This window comes from Plectropomus leopardus, chromosome 11 (genome assembly GCF_008729295.1).
Source record: "Plectropomus leopardus isolate mb chromosome 11, YSFRI_Pleo_2.0, whole genome shotgun sequence".
Lineage (NCBI taxonomy): Eukaryota > Metazoa > Chordata > Actinopteri > Perciformes > Serranidae > Plectropomus > Plectropomus leopardus.
In genome coordinates, this window is record NC_056473.1 from 6,289,965 (window position 1) to 6,305,315 (window position 15,351).

The 15,351-nt window shown below is 36.6% G+C and overlaps 1 protein-coding gene across 1 annotated transcript; it reads left to right on the top strand.

Annotated features, from left to right (window-relative positions):
• The first annotated feature begins 1,408 nt into the window (after positions 1–1,408).
• On the top strand, positions 1,409–13,072 carry pnpla2 (patatin-like phospholipase domain containing 2). The gene is made up of 9 exons (XM_042496632.1): positions 1,409–1,935; positions 3,072–3,304; positions 4,307–4,372; positions 6,565–6,774; positions 6,865–6,925; positions 7,330–7,548; positions 9,130–9,262; positions 9,529–9,651; positions 11,803–13,072. Exons 1-9 carry the CDS (start codon positions 1,749–1,751, stop codon positions 12,119–12,121), a joined length of 1,551 nt encoding a protein of 516 aa, XP_042352566.1. The 5' UTR covers positions 1,409–1,748; the 3' UTR covers positions 12,122–13,072.
• The last annotated feature ends 2,279 nt before the right edge of the window (positions 13,073–15,351 follow it).

Sequence of the window (15,351 nt, forward strand, 5' to 3'; positions counted from 1 at the left end):
GGGGAACCCGTCATAATCCTAAATAAATGTAAATAACTGCCAATAATGTTATTAGCACTTTTACTAATATGATATATTGCCATTTTGTGTGTGGTTTGGGCAAGTGGTACTGCAAAAGCCGTTGCTCTAATAGCCCCTTTTACATGCCCGGTTCAAGGGGAATTTGCGCCATTATTCTGCCTTGCTGTTTATAAAAGGTACAATTGTGGAGTTGGTGGACAGAGAGATGACACACAAAAATACCTCAGCAACATAAAAAAATGAATTTTCAAAATATATTCAAAATATATAGAAAAAATATTTTCAAAAGACTACATGCAAAGTAGTTTTTTATGTTTTTATTTTCTTAAAAAATACATTATTTTATTTTCACAGCCTGGGATATGTCAATTATTTGAACCAAAACTGGATTGTGACAGTACACCTAAAGCAGAGCCCTTTTGTCTATTCCAGTGCACTAACCTAATGGAAGTAGCATGTAATTTCACTATATGCCAAATATGGTAAAAATGACAGTACTTAACTGTAAGAATGTAACACTTTTGTTTACATGGTGACTTATTGTAGGAGCTGAGCTGGAAATTTGAAGATTGAACAAAAATACAAAAGCTGCACGAACACAGTCAAAATTATACAAAAATTAAGAATGGAAAGTGCGTGTAATGTGCGAAACAGACCCTAAGGTTTAAATGTCACTCTCATCTTGTCTCATTGATTCCTGGATGCCAGCATGCTGACTAAAATCACGCACTGGAGTACCATGGTCGCACCATTACTTGGTGCTGTGTAAAAATGCTTCATAAAGTCTTCATAAAGAAGGAGCTTTGTAGCAGCCCTTTAGTGTGATCTCTGTATGAAAAAAGTAATATGAGTGTTGGCAGTTTCACTGTCGAATGTTATAGTTTTTGCAAAGTGTTGGTTATGTTGTAAAATTGCCACAACCACAAATAAACAAGAACAAACAATCATTAGTTCACACTGTCAAAGGTTTGTTTTAATCGATCTGTAGACAATAGGTTCATGCAGGGTCGGAAATCAATAAACAATCTTCCCAGTGATAATAACAAGTACAAAAGAATGTCCTGATTTGATCTAGTTGATGTGAGCACACAAAAAATATTAACACTAACAGGCGGATAAATTTAGAAAGGACAAAACAAAACGCGTTGTTCCGCCTGGGGACAAACATTTGACAGCTGTCTCAACGAACTGACTGCCCGCTCGTTGACTTCACGGGTTGCAGCGGTGTGGGTTGTGATTGGTCATGAGATCAACTGGTTCAATTGTGATTGGTCACTGTGTTTTGCGGTGTCGATTGTGATTGGGCAAGCCGGTTATCCCCCGCCCTCCTCCCAATACATACCAACCGAGTGAGTGAAATAAAAACAACTCCCCGTGGCTCACTACACAAGGTTACTAGCTATTTACGTAGCGTATGGCTGCATTTAATTACAACATTTACAAACAGGTTTTAGCTGCAGCGTAAGGGAGTTGTACTTGTACTTCCAGTAATACAACTTTAACGACGTTTCTTGCAACGAAAAAAAGTGACTTCTACCGTTAGCTGGAACGCTAAAAACAGTTAGCATACAAAGTCCAATAGCCCAGAGACAGCATGTAAAAAGGCAAAACATGACTAGCGCTCAGATTTAAAGGCGGATTTTTGGTTGTTATAGCCGTTAATATCTGAGTTTGAACTTTGTCTAACGGTTTGCCTGAGCTTGACACAGCTACGGACGGTCTCCGGCATGTTTCCGTTAGACTCGCCATGGAACATCTCGTTCGCAGGCTGCGGCTTTCTCGGTATATACCACGTCGGTGTCGCCAGCTGTCTGCTAGAGCAAGCGCCTTTTCTGGTGCAAAATGCCAGGCACATCTATGGGGCATCAGCTGGAGCTCTCACTGCCACTGCTCTGGTCACTGGAGTGTGTCTGGGTAGGTATCTTTTGGTTAGTTTTACACTTCAAGGGGGCTAAACTCAAATAATAGGTTGAAGTGCTTTTGTTGGATGTTGCCGAAGTACACGTGTACGTTTTTATTTTGAAAACAGGTGAAGTCGGGGAGACCGGGGTTGGTTGGCACACAGCGGTTTTGGTCACAGAAACAAAAAATCATCATAAACAAGTTTACTTTATTTACTTGCATTTCTCTACCATGTTATAACCTTGTGCAGTGCTTATTTGTCAGCAAAAATCAAAACTTCAATCAAAGGGCCACTGACTCACTATGGACTTGTTATGTATGCAGACAAAACAAGTCCAGTGTTCATTCAAATGAACTAAGAAATCATGGCTCCTGCTGCCTATCTTGCTCTTGTAAAAAACATAACAAAAAAACAACAACAACATTTTTCCCACCAGAGTGCATGCTGGTCCTACCCGTCTACCTATGTTTATAAAAGGGGGTGCCCCATATTACTCCACACTAACAAAACAAATATCAAATCAAAAAAGCCTTCTAATTATACAAACTAAATAAAATAATAATAACAGCAATAACAATTAAACTAAACAAGTAACTAGCAAAAGGAAACACAATCTCAATCTAATATAAATAATGCAAACATAAAGAATGATTAAAAAAAAAAAAACATGTATAGCAAAGAACTAAGTACTACCAACACATAGCTCTAACACTCTGAAAGTCACTAATGTCTTGGTTAGATCGACATTTTAGTTATATAGCATCAAAAGTAAAAATTGGTCTGTAGACTTAATGTAGCCCTTTATAAATTGCTCTAGGCAGATATATTGGGAAAATGTTACTTCTGGTCAATAGACATAGGAATCTGATACATTTTGATTTAATATTTGAAAGTCTGTGGTGAATGATGAGAGCTGACTAACATAATTTCATCATAAAGTCAGGTCAAATGTGAGCAGGGTTGGTTGGCACACTGATTTGGAGGTTGGTTGGCAGATGTACAAACCAAATGTAAAATTAAGAGTTGTAACTGTAGCTGTATTTTAAAAGAGATTCATTTATTTTTGAAAGATTATCAATAGTGTTTATATTTGTAATTTTTTATTGTTAATTTGGATAATCAGTGACGAGTCTTAATGTCTTCACAGGAGAAGCTGGTGCAAGTATCATTGATGTTGCCAAAGAGGCGAGAAAACGATTCCTCGGACCCATGCATCCTTCCTTTAACCTTGTGAAGATTGTGCGACACATGCTGCAACGCACTCTGCCAGCTGACTGCCACCATCGAGCCAACGGGCGGTTAGGAATCTCTCTTACCCGAGTGACTGACGGAGAAAATGTCCTGGTGTTGGACTACAACAACAAAGAGGAGCTGGTGCAGGTGGGTAACAAGTCTGAGTGAATTTCTCTCAATATTTTGCAATGGAGTTTGTTCAGTAGAATCAGATGTCAGATGTTTTGATAAATTAGTAATGTGAGAATGATCAATTAAGTCAAATATCATGATAAAATGCCAAAAAACTCTCTTGTTTTTGTGTCTCAAATGTCAGAAGTTGCTGTTTTCTTGTCTTATGTCATTGTACTTTTTTTTTTTTTTATTGAGTGCGAAGTGCAGTATTTAAAAAAAAGTATTAAAAAAATCAAGGTAGTTATACACAATACATACATAAGCGTAGATGGAGACAAGAATATAAACAAAACAAAACAAAACAAAAAAAAACAACAAACAAGCAAAAGATAATCAGGTATAGTAGTATTCTTACTGATATAGATATGCAAACCTTTTGTTTTTACTATACTTCGGATAGTTATGAAGGGCACGTTTTTGCATGTGTTTTGAGTACATGCATGTCTGTAACGGGTGAAAATACATAAGATATGATTAATACATAATGCTACATATACATAATAATGAAAGTAGTAATAATTCAATGAAATAATTAAAACAAACAGAAAGAAAAAGAGTTTTATATCATTGTTATCTGAATATCTTTGTGTGCTGGACTGTTTTTGTCACCTTGGGCTCTAAATTTTTTTCCCCTAGTTTTCTTACATTTTATTGATAAAACAACTAATTGATTAATCTAAAAAATAATTTGCAAATCAGTTTTGTTTTTTTTTAAATTCTTTGTTATAGCCCTTATGATAGGCAGTCACTGTTTTTTTTAATCACAGCTACAGTAATGTAATATAATTGAACCTTAATGCATCCATAAAGAACAGAAAAACACAGTATCATGACACTGAGATCACTAGTTATAGTTATAGTTATAGTTTTGCACTGTATTACCAACATAATTTCGCCTTATCACCCAACTATAAATCCACGTCCAATAATTTGTGAAAACAGTATGTTTGTTACATGATCTCTTCTGTTAATCAGGCATGTGTCTGCAGTGCCTACATCCCAGTGTACTGTGGCCTCATCCCTCCCACACTGCAAGGAGTGGTAAGTAGATTTAATATTATTCAGCTTGCGTTTTCCTGTATTTAGTCAAATGAAAAGAAATTACCTTAATTACTTTCATGGATTTTATGTTAAGGACTGCACATTAGGTATTGCTGTTGCAGAGGTGTAATGACCAGTCCAGTCTAAAATGCTGCATGAACTGTATTTCCTCTCATTGTGTTTTGTTGCTGTTAAATTTAGCACTTTTTTAGTCTGTAACCGCCCCCATCGTTGCCCTCTCTTTCTCAAGAATGTGTTTGTTCTGATTGGCACATGTGTGCAAACAATAATTATCAAATTCCTCAGGAGGTGTTTGTCAGAGATCTCAGAACTAAAAGGGGAAAGCAGAACTTTTTTTTTTTTTTTTTTTTTTTGCTGGACATGTTTCTAGTGCAAAGGTTTTCTGGGCAATATCATTGAGCAATACCAGTGGTCCCACCCTCCCTCTGTGGCCTTTGTGATGGGTTTTATAAGAGCTTACATGTGCCTGTGTGTGTGTGTGAGCAGAGCCAAAATGTGAGAGTGGCAGAGCCAGATGTGACCATGTTGGTTGAGGCTTTAAAGGAACAGTTCACCCCAAAATCAAAAATATATATTTTTCCTCTGACCTGTCATGCTATTAATCAGTCTAGATAGTTTTGGTGTGAGTTGCCGAGTGTTATATCGGCCGTAGTAATGTCCGCCTTCTCTTGAATATAATGGAATTAGATGGCACTCGGCCTCTGGTGCTGAAAGCACCAAAAAATCATGACACTGCATTGCTACAGTCATTCTGTTGTTCTCAGAGTCTAGCCTCATGCTTCAAGTCCCTTTTACCACCTGGGTGTGGCAGCATGTATTGACAAATTTACGCAGGTCTCAGTTAGTCTGATTGTTTCAGCTCCTTTTGATGTATAAAACCTGCTTGAGCTAATGTTAGTTTAGATCACACATACTTGTCCTATATAGGCCGGTTCAAATATATGCTGGATGACTTCAGTGATTAAAGCATCTAAAGCCTGGGATATTATTTGAAGTGTTGTGTTATCGGTTGGAAGTTTTCCTCATAGTATCAAGAAATGTTATCAAATATCGATATATTTTTCAATGTATTGTATCAAAGTTAGAAATTCCAGTATCCTGACAATTCTTGTTCCGACATGAAACTGCTCACAACAAAATCTGCAGACTATCTTGAGTAACTGCATCGTGATTTGTAGAAAGAGACATTGCTGTTGAGTTTTTCAAGTGTAATTTTTTGGCGCTTTGAGCACCACAAGCAGAGTGCCACCTGGTTCCATAATATTTAAGAGAGGGCAGATATCGCTACAGCTGATTTTACCAACACTCAGCAACTCACACTTACACAATCAAGATCAGTGGTTCCCAACTGGTCCAGCCAGGGGGTCCAGATTTCTCCTTAGTGATTTGTTCAACACTTATGAGAAATTACAACATATTCAATTGTATTTCACAAAATGTAAACAACATGTGGGCTTAGAACACAATGAAATAGAACATACTACAAAAATAAAGTGCAAGTATTCAAAACGTAGCAAATAAATAGCAATGCAATCAAAAAAGCGCATATTATTGCTTCAAGACCATTGACGCTTCAAGGGCACAGCATGTTAACAGGCCAAATAGTACCAAGAACAGGGCAATAAAATAGTTGCTGTACTGGAAAATACAGGTTGGCGTGATAAACAAAGCCCCTAACAAAGTCTGTTGGTCTATTCTTCAAAATAAAATGTTTTTACAATCCTGACACATTCACAAATCACTTGTGGTCCATACAGAAAGTGCACGCGACCCACTTTTGGACCACAACCCACCAGTTGGAAACCACTGATCTAGACTGATAAATAGCACTGCATGTAGGAAGGAAAACATGTATTTTTTATTTTGGGTGTACACTGTCCCTTTAAGGTTGCTCTGTCCTCGCCAACTCTCAGTGGCTCCAATTCAAGAAACTGATGTCAGTCTCATCTGTTGACACACACATCATGCCTCCCAACTCTTAAGTTGAAAAGTTCACTAGCTTCAATAAAAACAAACAATCAATACACAGGATATGATGTGACTGTTATCATATCCCATGTGATGAATGCTCCATGGCCTCAGAGGACTTACGGTCAACATTTTGGAAAAAACAATCTGAAATTTCTGTCCCTGTTTCTTCTGATGCTAACTTTTTCTCTTTTATCATTTAGCGATATGTAGACGGAGGAATCTCAGACAACCTGCCTCAGTATGTGCTAAAAAACACCATCACTGTGTCCCCGTTCTCCGGAGAGAGCGACATCTGCCCCAAAGACACCTCCACCAACATCCATGAGCTACGATTCACCAACACAAGCATCCAGTTCACTCTCCCTAATCTCTACAGAGTCTCCAGGGCACTTTTCCCTCCTGACCCAATGGTAGGTCACAACTTCCCTTATGCACACACAGACACACACCAACAGGTAAACTGGACTCGGAGTGACTCAGTGGATTTGTTTTGATTGCAGGTTATGAAGGCCATGTGTAAACAGGGATACAAAGATGCGCTGCACTTTTTGAAAAGGAATGGTAAGAAACAGTGATTTTCCTTTCTGTCAAACTTGTCGACAACATATGTTATGCCTTGTTTGAAAAGACTCAGGTCAGTGAAACAAGCTTAATTGATTTTTCGTCCACTGACCTAAACATAATCGTATGTAGAAACAGTGTTGCTTTGATACGATATCAGAACGTCAGCTTCCCATGACCACATGTCAGCTAATCAATAGGCTGCTTGTGATTAGACTTGTGTTACTCCTCAGTGTTTCTCATCTGTTTTATTTATGTTTTTGGCCATTTCTAAACACATATTCAACATGGCATTACAGACAAATGGATTATTCTAAACTAGTTGAATAATTTAAGTAATGGAGAAATTACCCAAGAGTCGATCACAGATAATAACAAACAATGCTTTCAAATTTTGTTTTCAGGATTGCTTAATTTCAATGGACCTCTCAGAGACAGACCCCTGCTGGCTAATGGCGAAGAAAACGAGGATTATAATGACCATGTTGAGGAAGAGAAGGGGGACAATAAAAGTGATGAAGAGGAGGAAAAGCCACATGTGGATGAGGAAGCAGTCATGGCTCAGTGCTGTTCCTCAACAGAGGCGCATATCATTGAACACCTTCCACCCATCCTGCACAAAGGTAACACATAACAGAATAAATCAAAGGAAGTGCAGGAAGAGGGAAAAGTTGTGGCTTTGTTTTTAGCCTTTTGTCACCGTCCTGTGAAAAACAATGTATCTCCAAAATGTCTCCTTTTTTCATAGACTAAGAAAAGCCTGGCTTTAGCTTCATGAGGATGCATTTTACAGATGATCTAATGGGTTATCTGTAAAAAAAAAAAAAAAAGAAAAAAGGATAATTTAATCAACCCATAAACAATGGTTAGTCTATACTATACTAATGGAAAATGGGTCAAAATGTTACCCATAATCGATTTATTTTGAACATGCAAAAAAGGAACTAAAGAAATTATTACACAAACAATACAAACAAGTGGGGCAGACAAAAAAAGTTACATTTGCAAACAATGAAAAACATAAGCAAAAGTAATGGTCAAACACATGATGACTTGGTTTACGTCTTCAAAAAGGAGTGAGAAGAAGAGCAAACATAGTCAATCCCACCTCTTCAACATAAGTCACTGAATTTTAATCAACCAGCTTACTTATTGATTTAAGGAGTAATATGTGTGATAGGGGTGTAGGAAAGTAGATACATTGAGTATTGTAATATTATGTTGTGGTACAGTATTGATTTTCAAAAAATCTACTTTGATATAAAAAATGCAAATCCCACTGTTCTTATTGCATAAAATATACACATTTACATAAATGTTATGCACATAGTTGTGTTTTTTATATTTCGACAGTTTTCCTATGATTAGATTTTAAAAACTTGCAATCTATCGCCTTGCATACAATATTGCAACCTATTGCAGTACATTGAATCATGACCCCTGCATTGTGATATGACTCGTATCACCAGATTCTTGCCAATACACAGCCCTGTGTGTGATAGTTATGTTCTAATACCAGTTCATTTTAATGCATCATCTCAAAGGACCATACTTTGCATTTAAACTAGCCATGATCCCTTTTATAATGTTCTGATTTTTTTCATAGATTTACCATCCAGGTGGCTGCTGATTCTGTAGCGTTATCTTTGCATTGTTATAGAATAGCAACTTTTCAAGACAATCTGCCCTTTTAACTGCATCACTGTGCAAAGGTGTGAACAAGCAGATATGATGTTAAACTATGCTGCACTATCGAATTCAGGTTGCAGGAGTGTTATTTTTTTACATGGAAATAAACAGAAACCAATCTCTGCCGACAATACTGAAGAAAATACTTTCAAATCATTAACCCACAACAAAACATTGTGGATTTAGTCACTGATGGTGTCAGTGATCGTATAAACTACATGGGATCATAGCTCATAGCATCACTCTCCCAGTACTATTTATCTTCATTAAAAAAAATCCCTATTCTAATATAAATTGGACAAGAGCACAACTTAAGTATATCAGTGAACAAGAAATGTTAAGTATACTTACAAGAAAGACTATAATGTTCACTGTACTGATATTTCTAATTAGATATTCATGTTTTAACATACACTTTGTCTCCTGTTTAGCTCCTAATTAGTGCAACATAAAGCAGGTTAATTCTATGAATAGTTTGATGTAACCATTGTGATCCTCTTTGCCTCCCTCTGCAGCTCTAGTTGAGGCCTGCATGGAGAGGAGGAGCCTGAAGCGGTCGCTAAGCAACCTGCTTCCTGTCAGGCTGGCCTCAGCCATGATGCTCCCGTACACGCTCCCTCTGGAATCCGCTATGTCCTTGACTCTCAGGTACTGTAGGACTTAGTTACGTCTGGTCCCATTTCAGCTGTATCTGATCAGAATAGTACTAGAAGACAGTGTAGTACAAGTACAGTACTACTTTTGTATGTCTACTGGGGTCTTATATCTGCAGTTTTGAGGAGAAAAAGTCACTGCATTAAATAGCTTTATTGATTAGTGGAACTGACTTTAACACTGTTAAACATTAAAATGTCAAAAAACAGTGGACGGACCTGCTGTGTCAGTAGACTAACAGTGACATGTCCCGTGTGCAGACTCCTGGAGTGGCTGCCAGATGTGCAAGAAGATGTGGGATGGATTCGAGAGCAGATATTAAAAATCCTTCAGCATGTTCTTCACCAGGCCTCCAAAAGCATTTCCCAGCATATGTCTGCAAGGTAGGTGACTGCACAGTCACCAGGCTTCCCACAGTCCTGGAAAAGTCATGGAATATCACAATCACATCTTCCAGACCTGGAATAGTCATGGAATTAGAAAAAACCATTAAAGGTTTTGGAAAAGTTATGGAATTTTGTTGTGTGTTATGAAAATGCTGCCTTAAACTTCTGTGAGTAACCTTTCATTGTAACATAACGGCAGATGCAACGAAGCTCTAATATCCTTCGATGTATGGCAATGCTTTGTTTACCATCATGTACGTTTATTTATTTTCTCCCCGCACGTATCTCCTTTCATGTTTTTCAGCTAGCAGAAAATATAGTAGAATAGAGTTTGAACCATGTTTAAAAAATACCAGGCAATATTGGCTTGATTTTTTTTTATTATGGGTCCTTGAAAAGTTCGTGGAAAAATTTTGAAATTGTGTCCATGAAAATGTGTGGAAATCTTGAGTTACACAGGCACATAACTTACAGTTTTCAAAGACTGCAGTCATCTGTGTAAGGGAACTTTTATTATCATGCCATGAATCAGTTCTATACATGTCGTGATCTAGCTGCTAGCTGCTATCTATAACATGTGAATACGTCTTACATGCTGCTGATGAAACCTGCAATATCTGATTATTTTTGGCCAGCTGGAGGGCAGCAAAAACAAGTTGTAAACACAGCATTCTAATATCATCACCTTTGAAGTTGATGAGTCAAGCTTTTCTTTTCTGTTTATTTGTTAGTGAGTACAAAAGGGCAGTACAAAAACAAGAACAAAAACAGGGTATTGACAAGCAACGCATATGTGGAGGTAGATGGAGACAGAAATTTAGACAAGAATGGACAAGACAGGACAAACAGAAAACAACAACAAACATACAAAGAAATGATCAGCCATCATGGTATTCCTACTGTTGTTGACATGCAAACTGGTGGTTATTGAGGTAATTTGATATATTAATATTAATATTAATATTAATATTAATATTAATATTAATATTAATATTGATGTTAATTGATGATAATATTATCATTAATAATAACAATAATAATAAAATAAAATATGTTTTTAAAAAATTAGAAATAAATCAAGCTTGTTAGACAACAGTTGTTGATGTACTTATCCAGCAGACACAGAGAAACATCATGATGTATTTTCCTCTTTCTGTCCACCTGATGAATGAGTGCAATTTTAACTCTTCTTTTAGCTCTGTCTGACTCTGCTAAATACTCCCCTGTGTTCAGCCAGTTGCTCATTGTGTATGTCTGCTGTTTGATGCTGAGCAGGTAGTGAAAACTCAGTTTGTCTTTCACTGGAAACAGCTGTCTGCTGCAACTGCAAACAACACTACGAGAGTAAACCCAAACAGTAGAGTTGTGGGCGGACAGCTAAACAATGAGCTGAAACTTAAAGCTCTGTTAAGCTGAGGGGAGCTGCAGATGCGGGTGATAATTGTGCTAAGCAAATTGTTGTGTTTTCATTACCCTGGAATGAGCCATTTATATCTACATAGGGAGCGTGTCCTTGTCTACATAGATCACCATATTGTACCGCCATATTTCTACAGTAGCCCTTAACAGACAAACCAAACACTGGCTCCAGTCAAGGCCATTTGCTTTTTAGCATTTGCCACATTTTTTAGAAGCCCGTCTACAACGAGCAGTGTCAGATGTACATATGTGAATCTGCTTTATTCATTGTTTTTTTTTTTTCTGGTTTAAATCAACATCTCCGTCTGTTTTGAGGGGGAAGAGACCTCTGCAGATAATTCGGCTCCTGGTTAAAACCTTCGGAGCATTTGGGCTAAACATAATAGCGTGTGTAGATGAGCTGCCTGCACAGACATGCTAAACAGCATCAGAGATACACTGATTTATAAAGTGAATTACTTTATTCAGTATTTTTACCAGTTTTAATTACCTGGTCTGTTGGTTTTGAGGAGGAAGAGACCTCTACAGATAATTCGGCTCCTGGAAAAAATCTCCTAAACAATGATCACGGAAAGAATTCTAACTGGAATAAATTCCAGCTGGATGCAATCTGCAATCTGCAATCTGCAGTGCTAGATGACTCCAAATCCTCCTTAACCTCACACACTTCACCTTCAACAGCAATAAGTTAAACAGCTGGCTCCTCTTTGACACTTCTTCTTACTCCAGGTTTTCCTGGCAGCTGGAGCTGCACCACTACCAGTTGCTCCAATCCCAAATCAGCTCCACTAACCTGTTTCCCAACTGGGTGAATGGGAGCAGCTCTTCAGTCTTAGACGCCTTCATGCGTCTCGACCAGTACAAGAGGCAGCTGCTGTCCGGAGTGCTGTGCATCAACATGGACCTGCAGGGCTCCATCCAAACTGGACCAATGACAGCAGATAAGAGCCCTTCCTCCGTCCTGTCCTCTGAGGGCCTCACAATGGACAGAGGTTGTGCTGATATTCAACCTGCTGTTCACTCTGAGGAGACGGTTGGCAGCTCCTAAAATGCTGCGGCACTGAGGCTCAGAAGTATTGATTCTAGATCCAGGGACATTTGAAAGGAATTTAAATTAGATTTGAACATGTTTACACCCTCACATTTGGATATTTTTAAGATATCAAAGACATTTGTAATCTATATCCTTTGTACAGTTGTTGGAAATGGTAATAATTTACCATAATTGCACTTATTGTGTATGAGATGTGTTCATGACTCTGAATTAAGTCTTTAGTTACAGTACAATCAGGCAAACCTATAGACACAGTGTGTCTGTTGTGTCTGCAGAAGTGCATTTAAACTTGTGCTCAAACATGAATGAACTTGAATTACAGGATGTTACAAAGAAAAATGCACACTTGAAATAGCATTGTTAAAATAGGCGAGTGTGTTTTAAGTGGAATGTAGTCAGACCAGTAGTTAAACACAGTGTTCCTCCTGCATCCTGTCATGAGCTCCAAGTCGCTTCTGACCAACAGTGGGTGCACCAATCTGTTTGTTACACATAGTTACTCCATTTATTTGATGCAAGTTTCAATGCAGAAAAAAAGACATTGTCTTTGGTTTGTATGAATGTCAATGTTTTATGTCTTTACAATTATTTATATGAAAATTACATATTGCTGTTTTCACAATCATAGAAACTCGATTTTACTTGATTTTATTTGAATTTTGCCTAAAAATCTTTTAATGTTACAAAACAAATTGTATATTTTAATTCACGCAAAGTAAATCAGTACTTTTTTTTTAATTAATCAAAGAATCTGTTTAATCTGAATTGCACTTTCTCATTTAATGTCACCTGTTTGAATGCTTTTCTTGTACTGTGTACTACAAGAACTGTTGTGCCTTGAACTTCAATTAAATAATTGCCAAGTAAATGAGACATTATTGACAAAATGTTGCAGGGAATGATACTTATGTTATCTTTAAATAAACTGTTACTGTTTAACATTAACTGCAACTCGTGTGTTTTTTTTTCATTCCTGTGAATACCCAGATATCATCATGACATTACCCAGAAAAGCTGTGACGTTCAGTGAGAAGTGCACACAGAGCAGGGAACATTACACATCTGCAACAGTAACCAAACATTGAATCAGGACTTCTTGGGAGGCTTCCAGTTGATCCTAGGGAAAGGGCAAATAATCACAGTCAATTCCTGACTTGTGTATGTGAAGCACAAAAACAATGTGGCGCTTACATGCATGGCACAATTTGTTAGTAAGTAAAGTGGAATCATAAGAACTGTGAAATCTGAAAATTAGCATGTTGTTATTAAATTGGTTCCTGCTTTGTTTTGCCATTATGAGCCTCGAAGTTTATTTATTTTATTTATAATATCCTCTTTAGGGAAATTAGAAGCTGTGATAAAAAGGTTGACAATGGTAGTAGTTGCTGACAATTATGATATTGTAAATATAATAATAGATATTAGAAAGATGCATGAGATAAGATTAGACTTTATTAATTACTGAAGGGAAATGTGGTTGTTGCGGCAGAACAAGAACAGAAAGAAGTACAGAAAAATAGAGAACGCCAGAAAAATAAATAACAGCTATACAAAACAAAATGATATAATTTTATAAAATGTAGAAATAAGAATAAAGTTAAAACTACTACTTAAAACTATTCAAAAATAACTACGAAAAGAAATTGAGAAAAGTGACAGTGGTTTAATCAATAAAAAGTCACCATTATGATAATCATTGCATGTCACTGTCTATATAGAATTGTAATAAACATATAATATAGCTTAGTATATTATGCAATAATACAATATGATATTAGCATGATATGGTATAATATAGTTAAGTATAGTGGGGTATGGGATATAATATATATTCTAGGCTATAATATTGGTTGTTTACAGTAAATCTGTTGTTTCTAGTTAATCCCTCTTTTATTATTTTCATAACATACTGTTTTATCTGGTCTTAGCCTATGTTTATGTTGTTTTTATTAATGCCTTTGTTGGATTTTTTTCCCCTTGATTGTGTATGTTGTTTTAGCTTGTCCTGTAAAACATGTTTTGCCATACAAATAACATTTATTATTATTATTATTATTATATTATCATTATTATTATTATTATATATTACTTAATTTTCGCCCCTCTATAAATTCTCTTAAAATGTGTGTTTTATTATTCATTCTTCCCGACAACAAGCCAATGCACTGACTAAACCCAATAAATGAAAATAAATGTGATTGTAATAAATGCCATTATAAAAAAAAGAACTATTGTCCAGATACCGTAATGTCAACATTAGAAGCGCATATCCCCAACCCCCCCCCCCCAGCAGTGAGCAGTACGATAATCCTGCTCACAAATCATAACAAAACCCATCATCAAGCACCATTTTATCAGTTATGCTCCGTCGCAAAAGCTGTTTAACTAGGTGTCCTTGAAAAACTCTGGGAATCCTGGAATCAAACAAGTCAACGACAACAAACAAATATTTGTTGAACTGTATTTTTAAATTACACTGATTTTTACGTTCGACCTGGTTCAATATTATTGTTGCGTAGACAGCGTACGTGACAATGCCTTCAAGTGATGTCGGAAAAATGGAAAGTCGTACATGTTCATGCCAAAATAATATATGGTATTATAGGTTAGGTCTGCCTCCGACGTTTTAAGGTGGTGCGCATTGAATCTATGATTAACTGTAAATCATATGTATTTGGATGTTAAGTTGGCCTTTATGTAAAAAGCCTATTTATCAATGAAATCTCGAATTTAACTCTTTTGATTGTTACTAATTTCGCGATGGTGCTTTATACTGATTCTCACTCAAGCAAATGTAAGTGTCAATACAAAATTTTCTCTAAATCATAAATGATGACAGGTAAGGGCGTGTGTGTGTGTGTGTGTGTGTGTGTGTGTGTGTGTGTGTGTGTGTGTGTGTGTGTTCATGCAGATCAGTTAAAAAAGTGTCCTTTAGAATAATGAAATAATCTCTTTATTAGTCCTCACATGTTATGCAACACTGCACTAAAACACAAAGCACACGATCACATCATGTAAATACAAAATAATAATGATAATAAAACAGTATACATACCTTAAAACAACTTCAAACTAAGTTAAATTATGAGTAAAAATCTAAAATCTCAAGATAGTGAGAATTTGTATCCTGAAATATGATGCTAAAATGAAATATAGGCTACTAAAATGTAATACCAAAGTACTATGGTAATGAAAAGCAGGGTTTATTTTTTTCCCAGATTAAA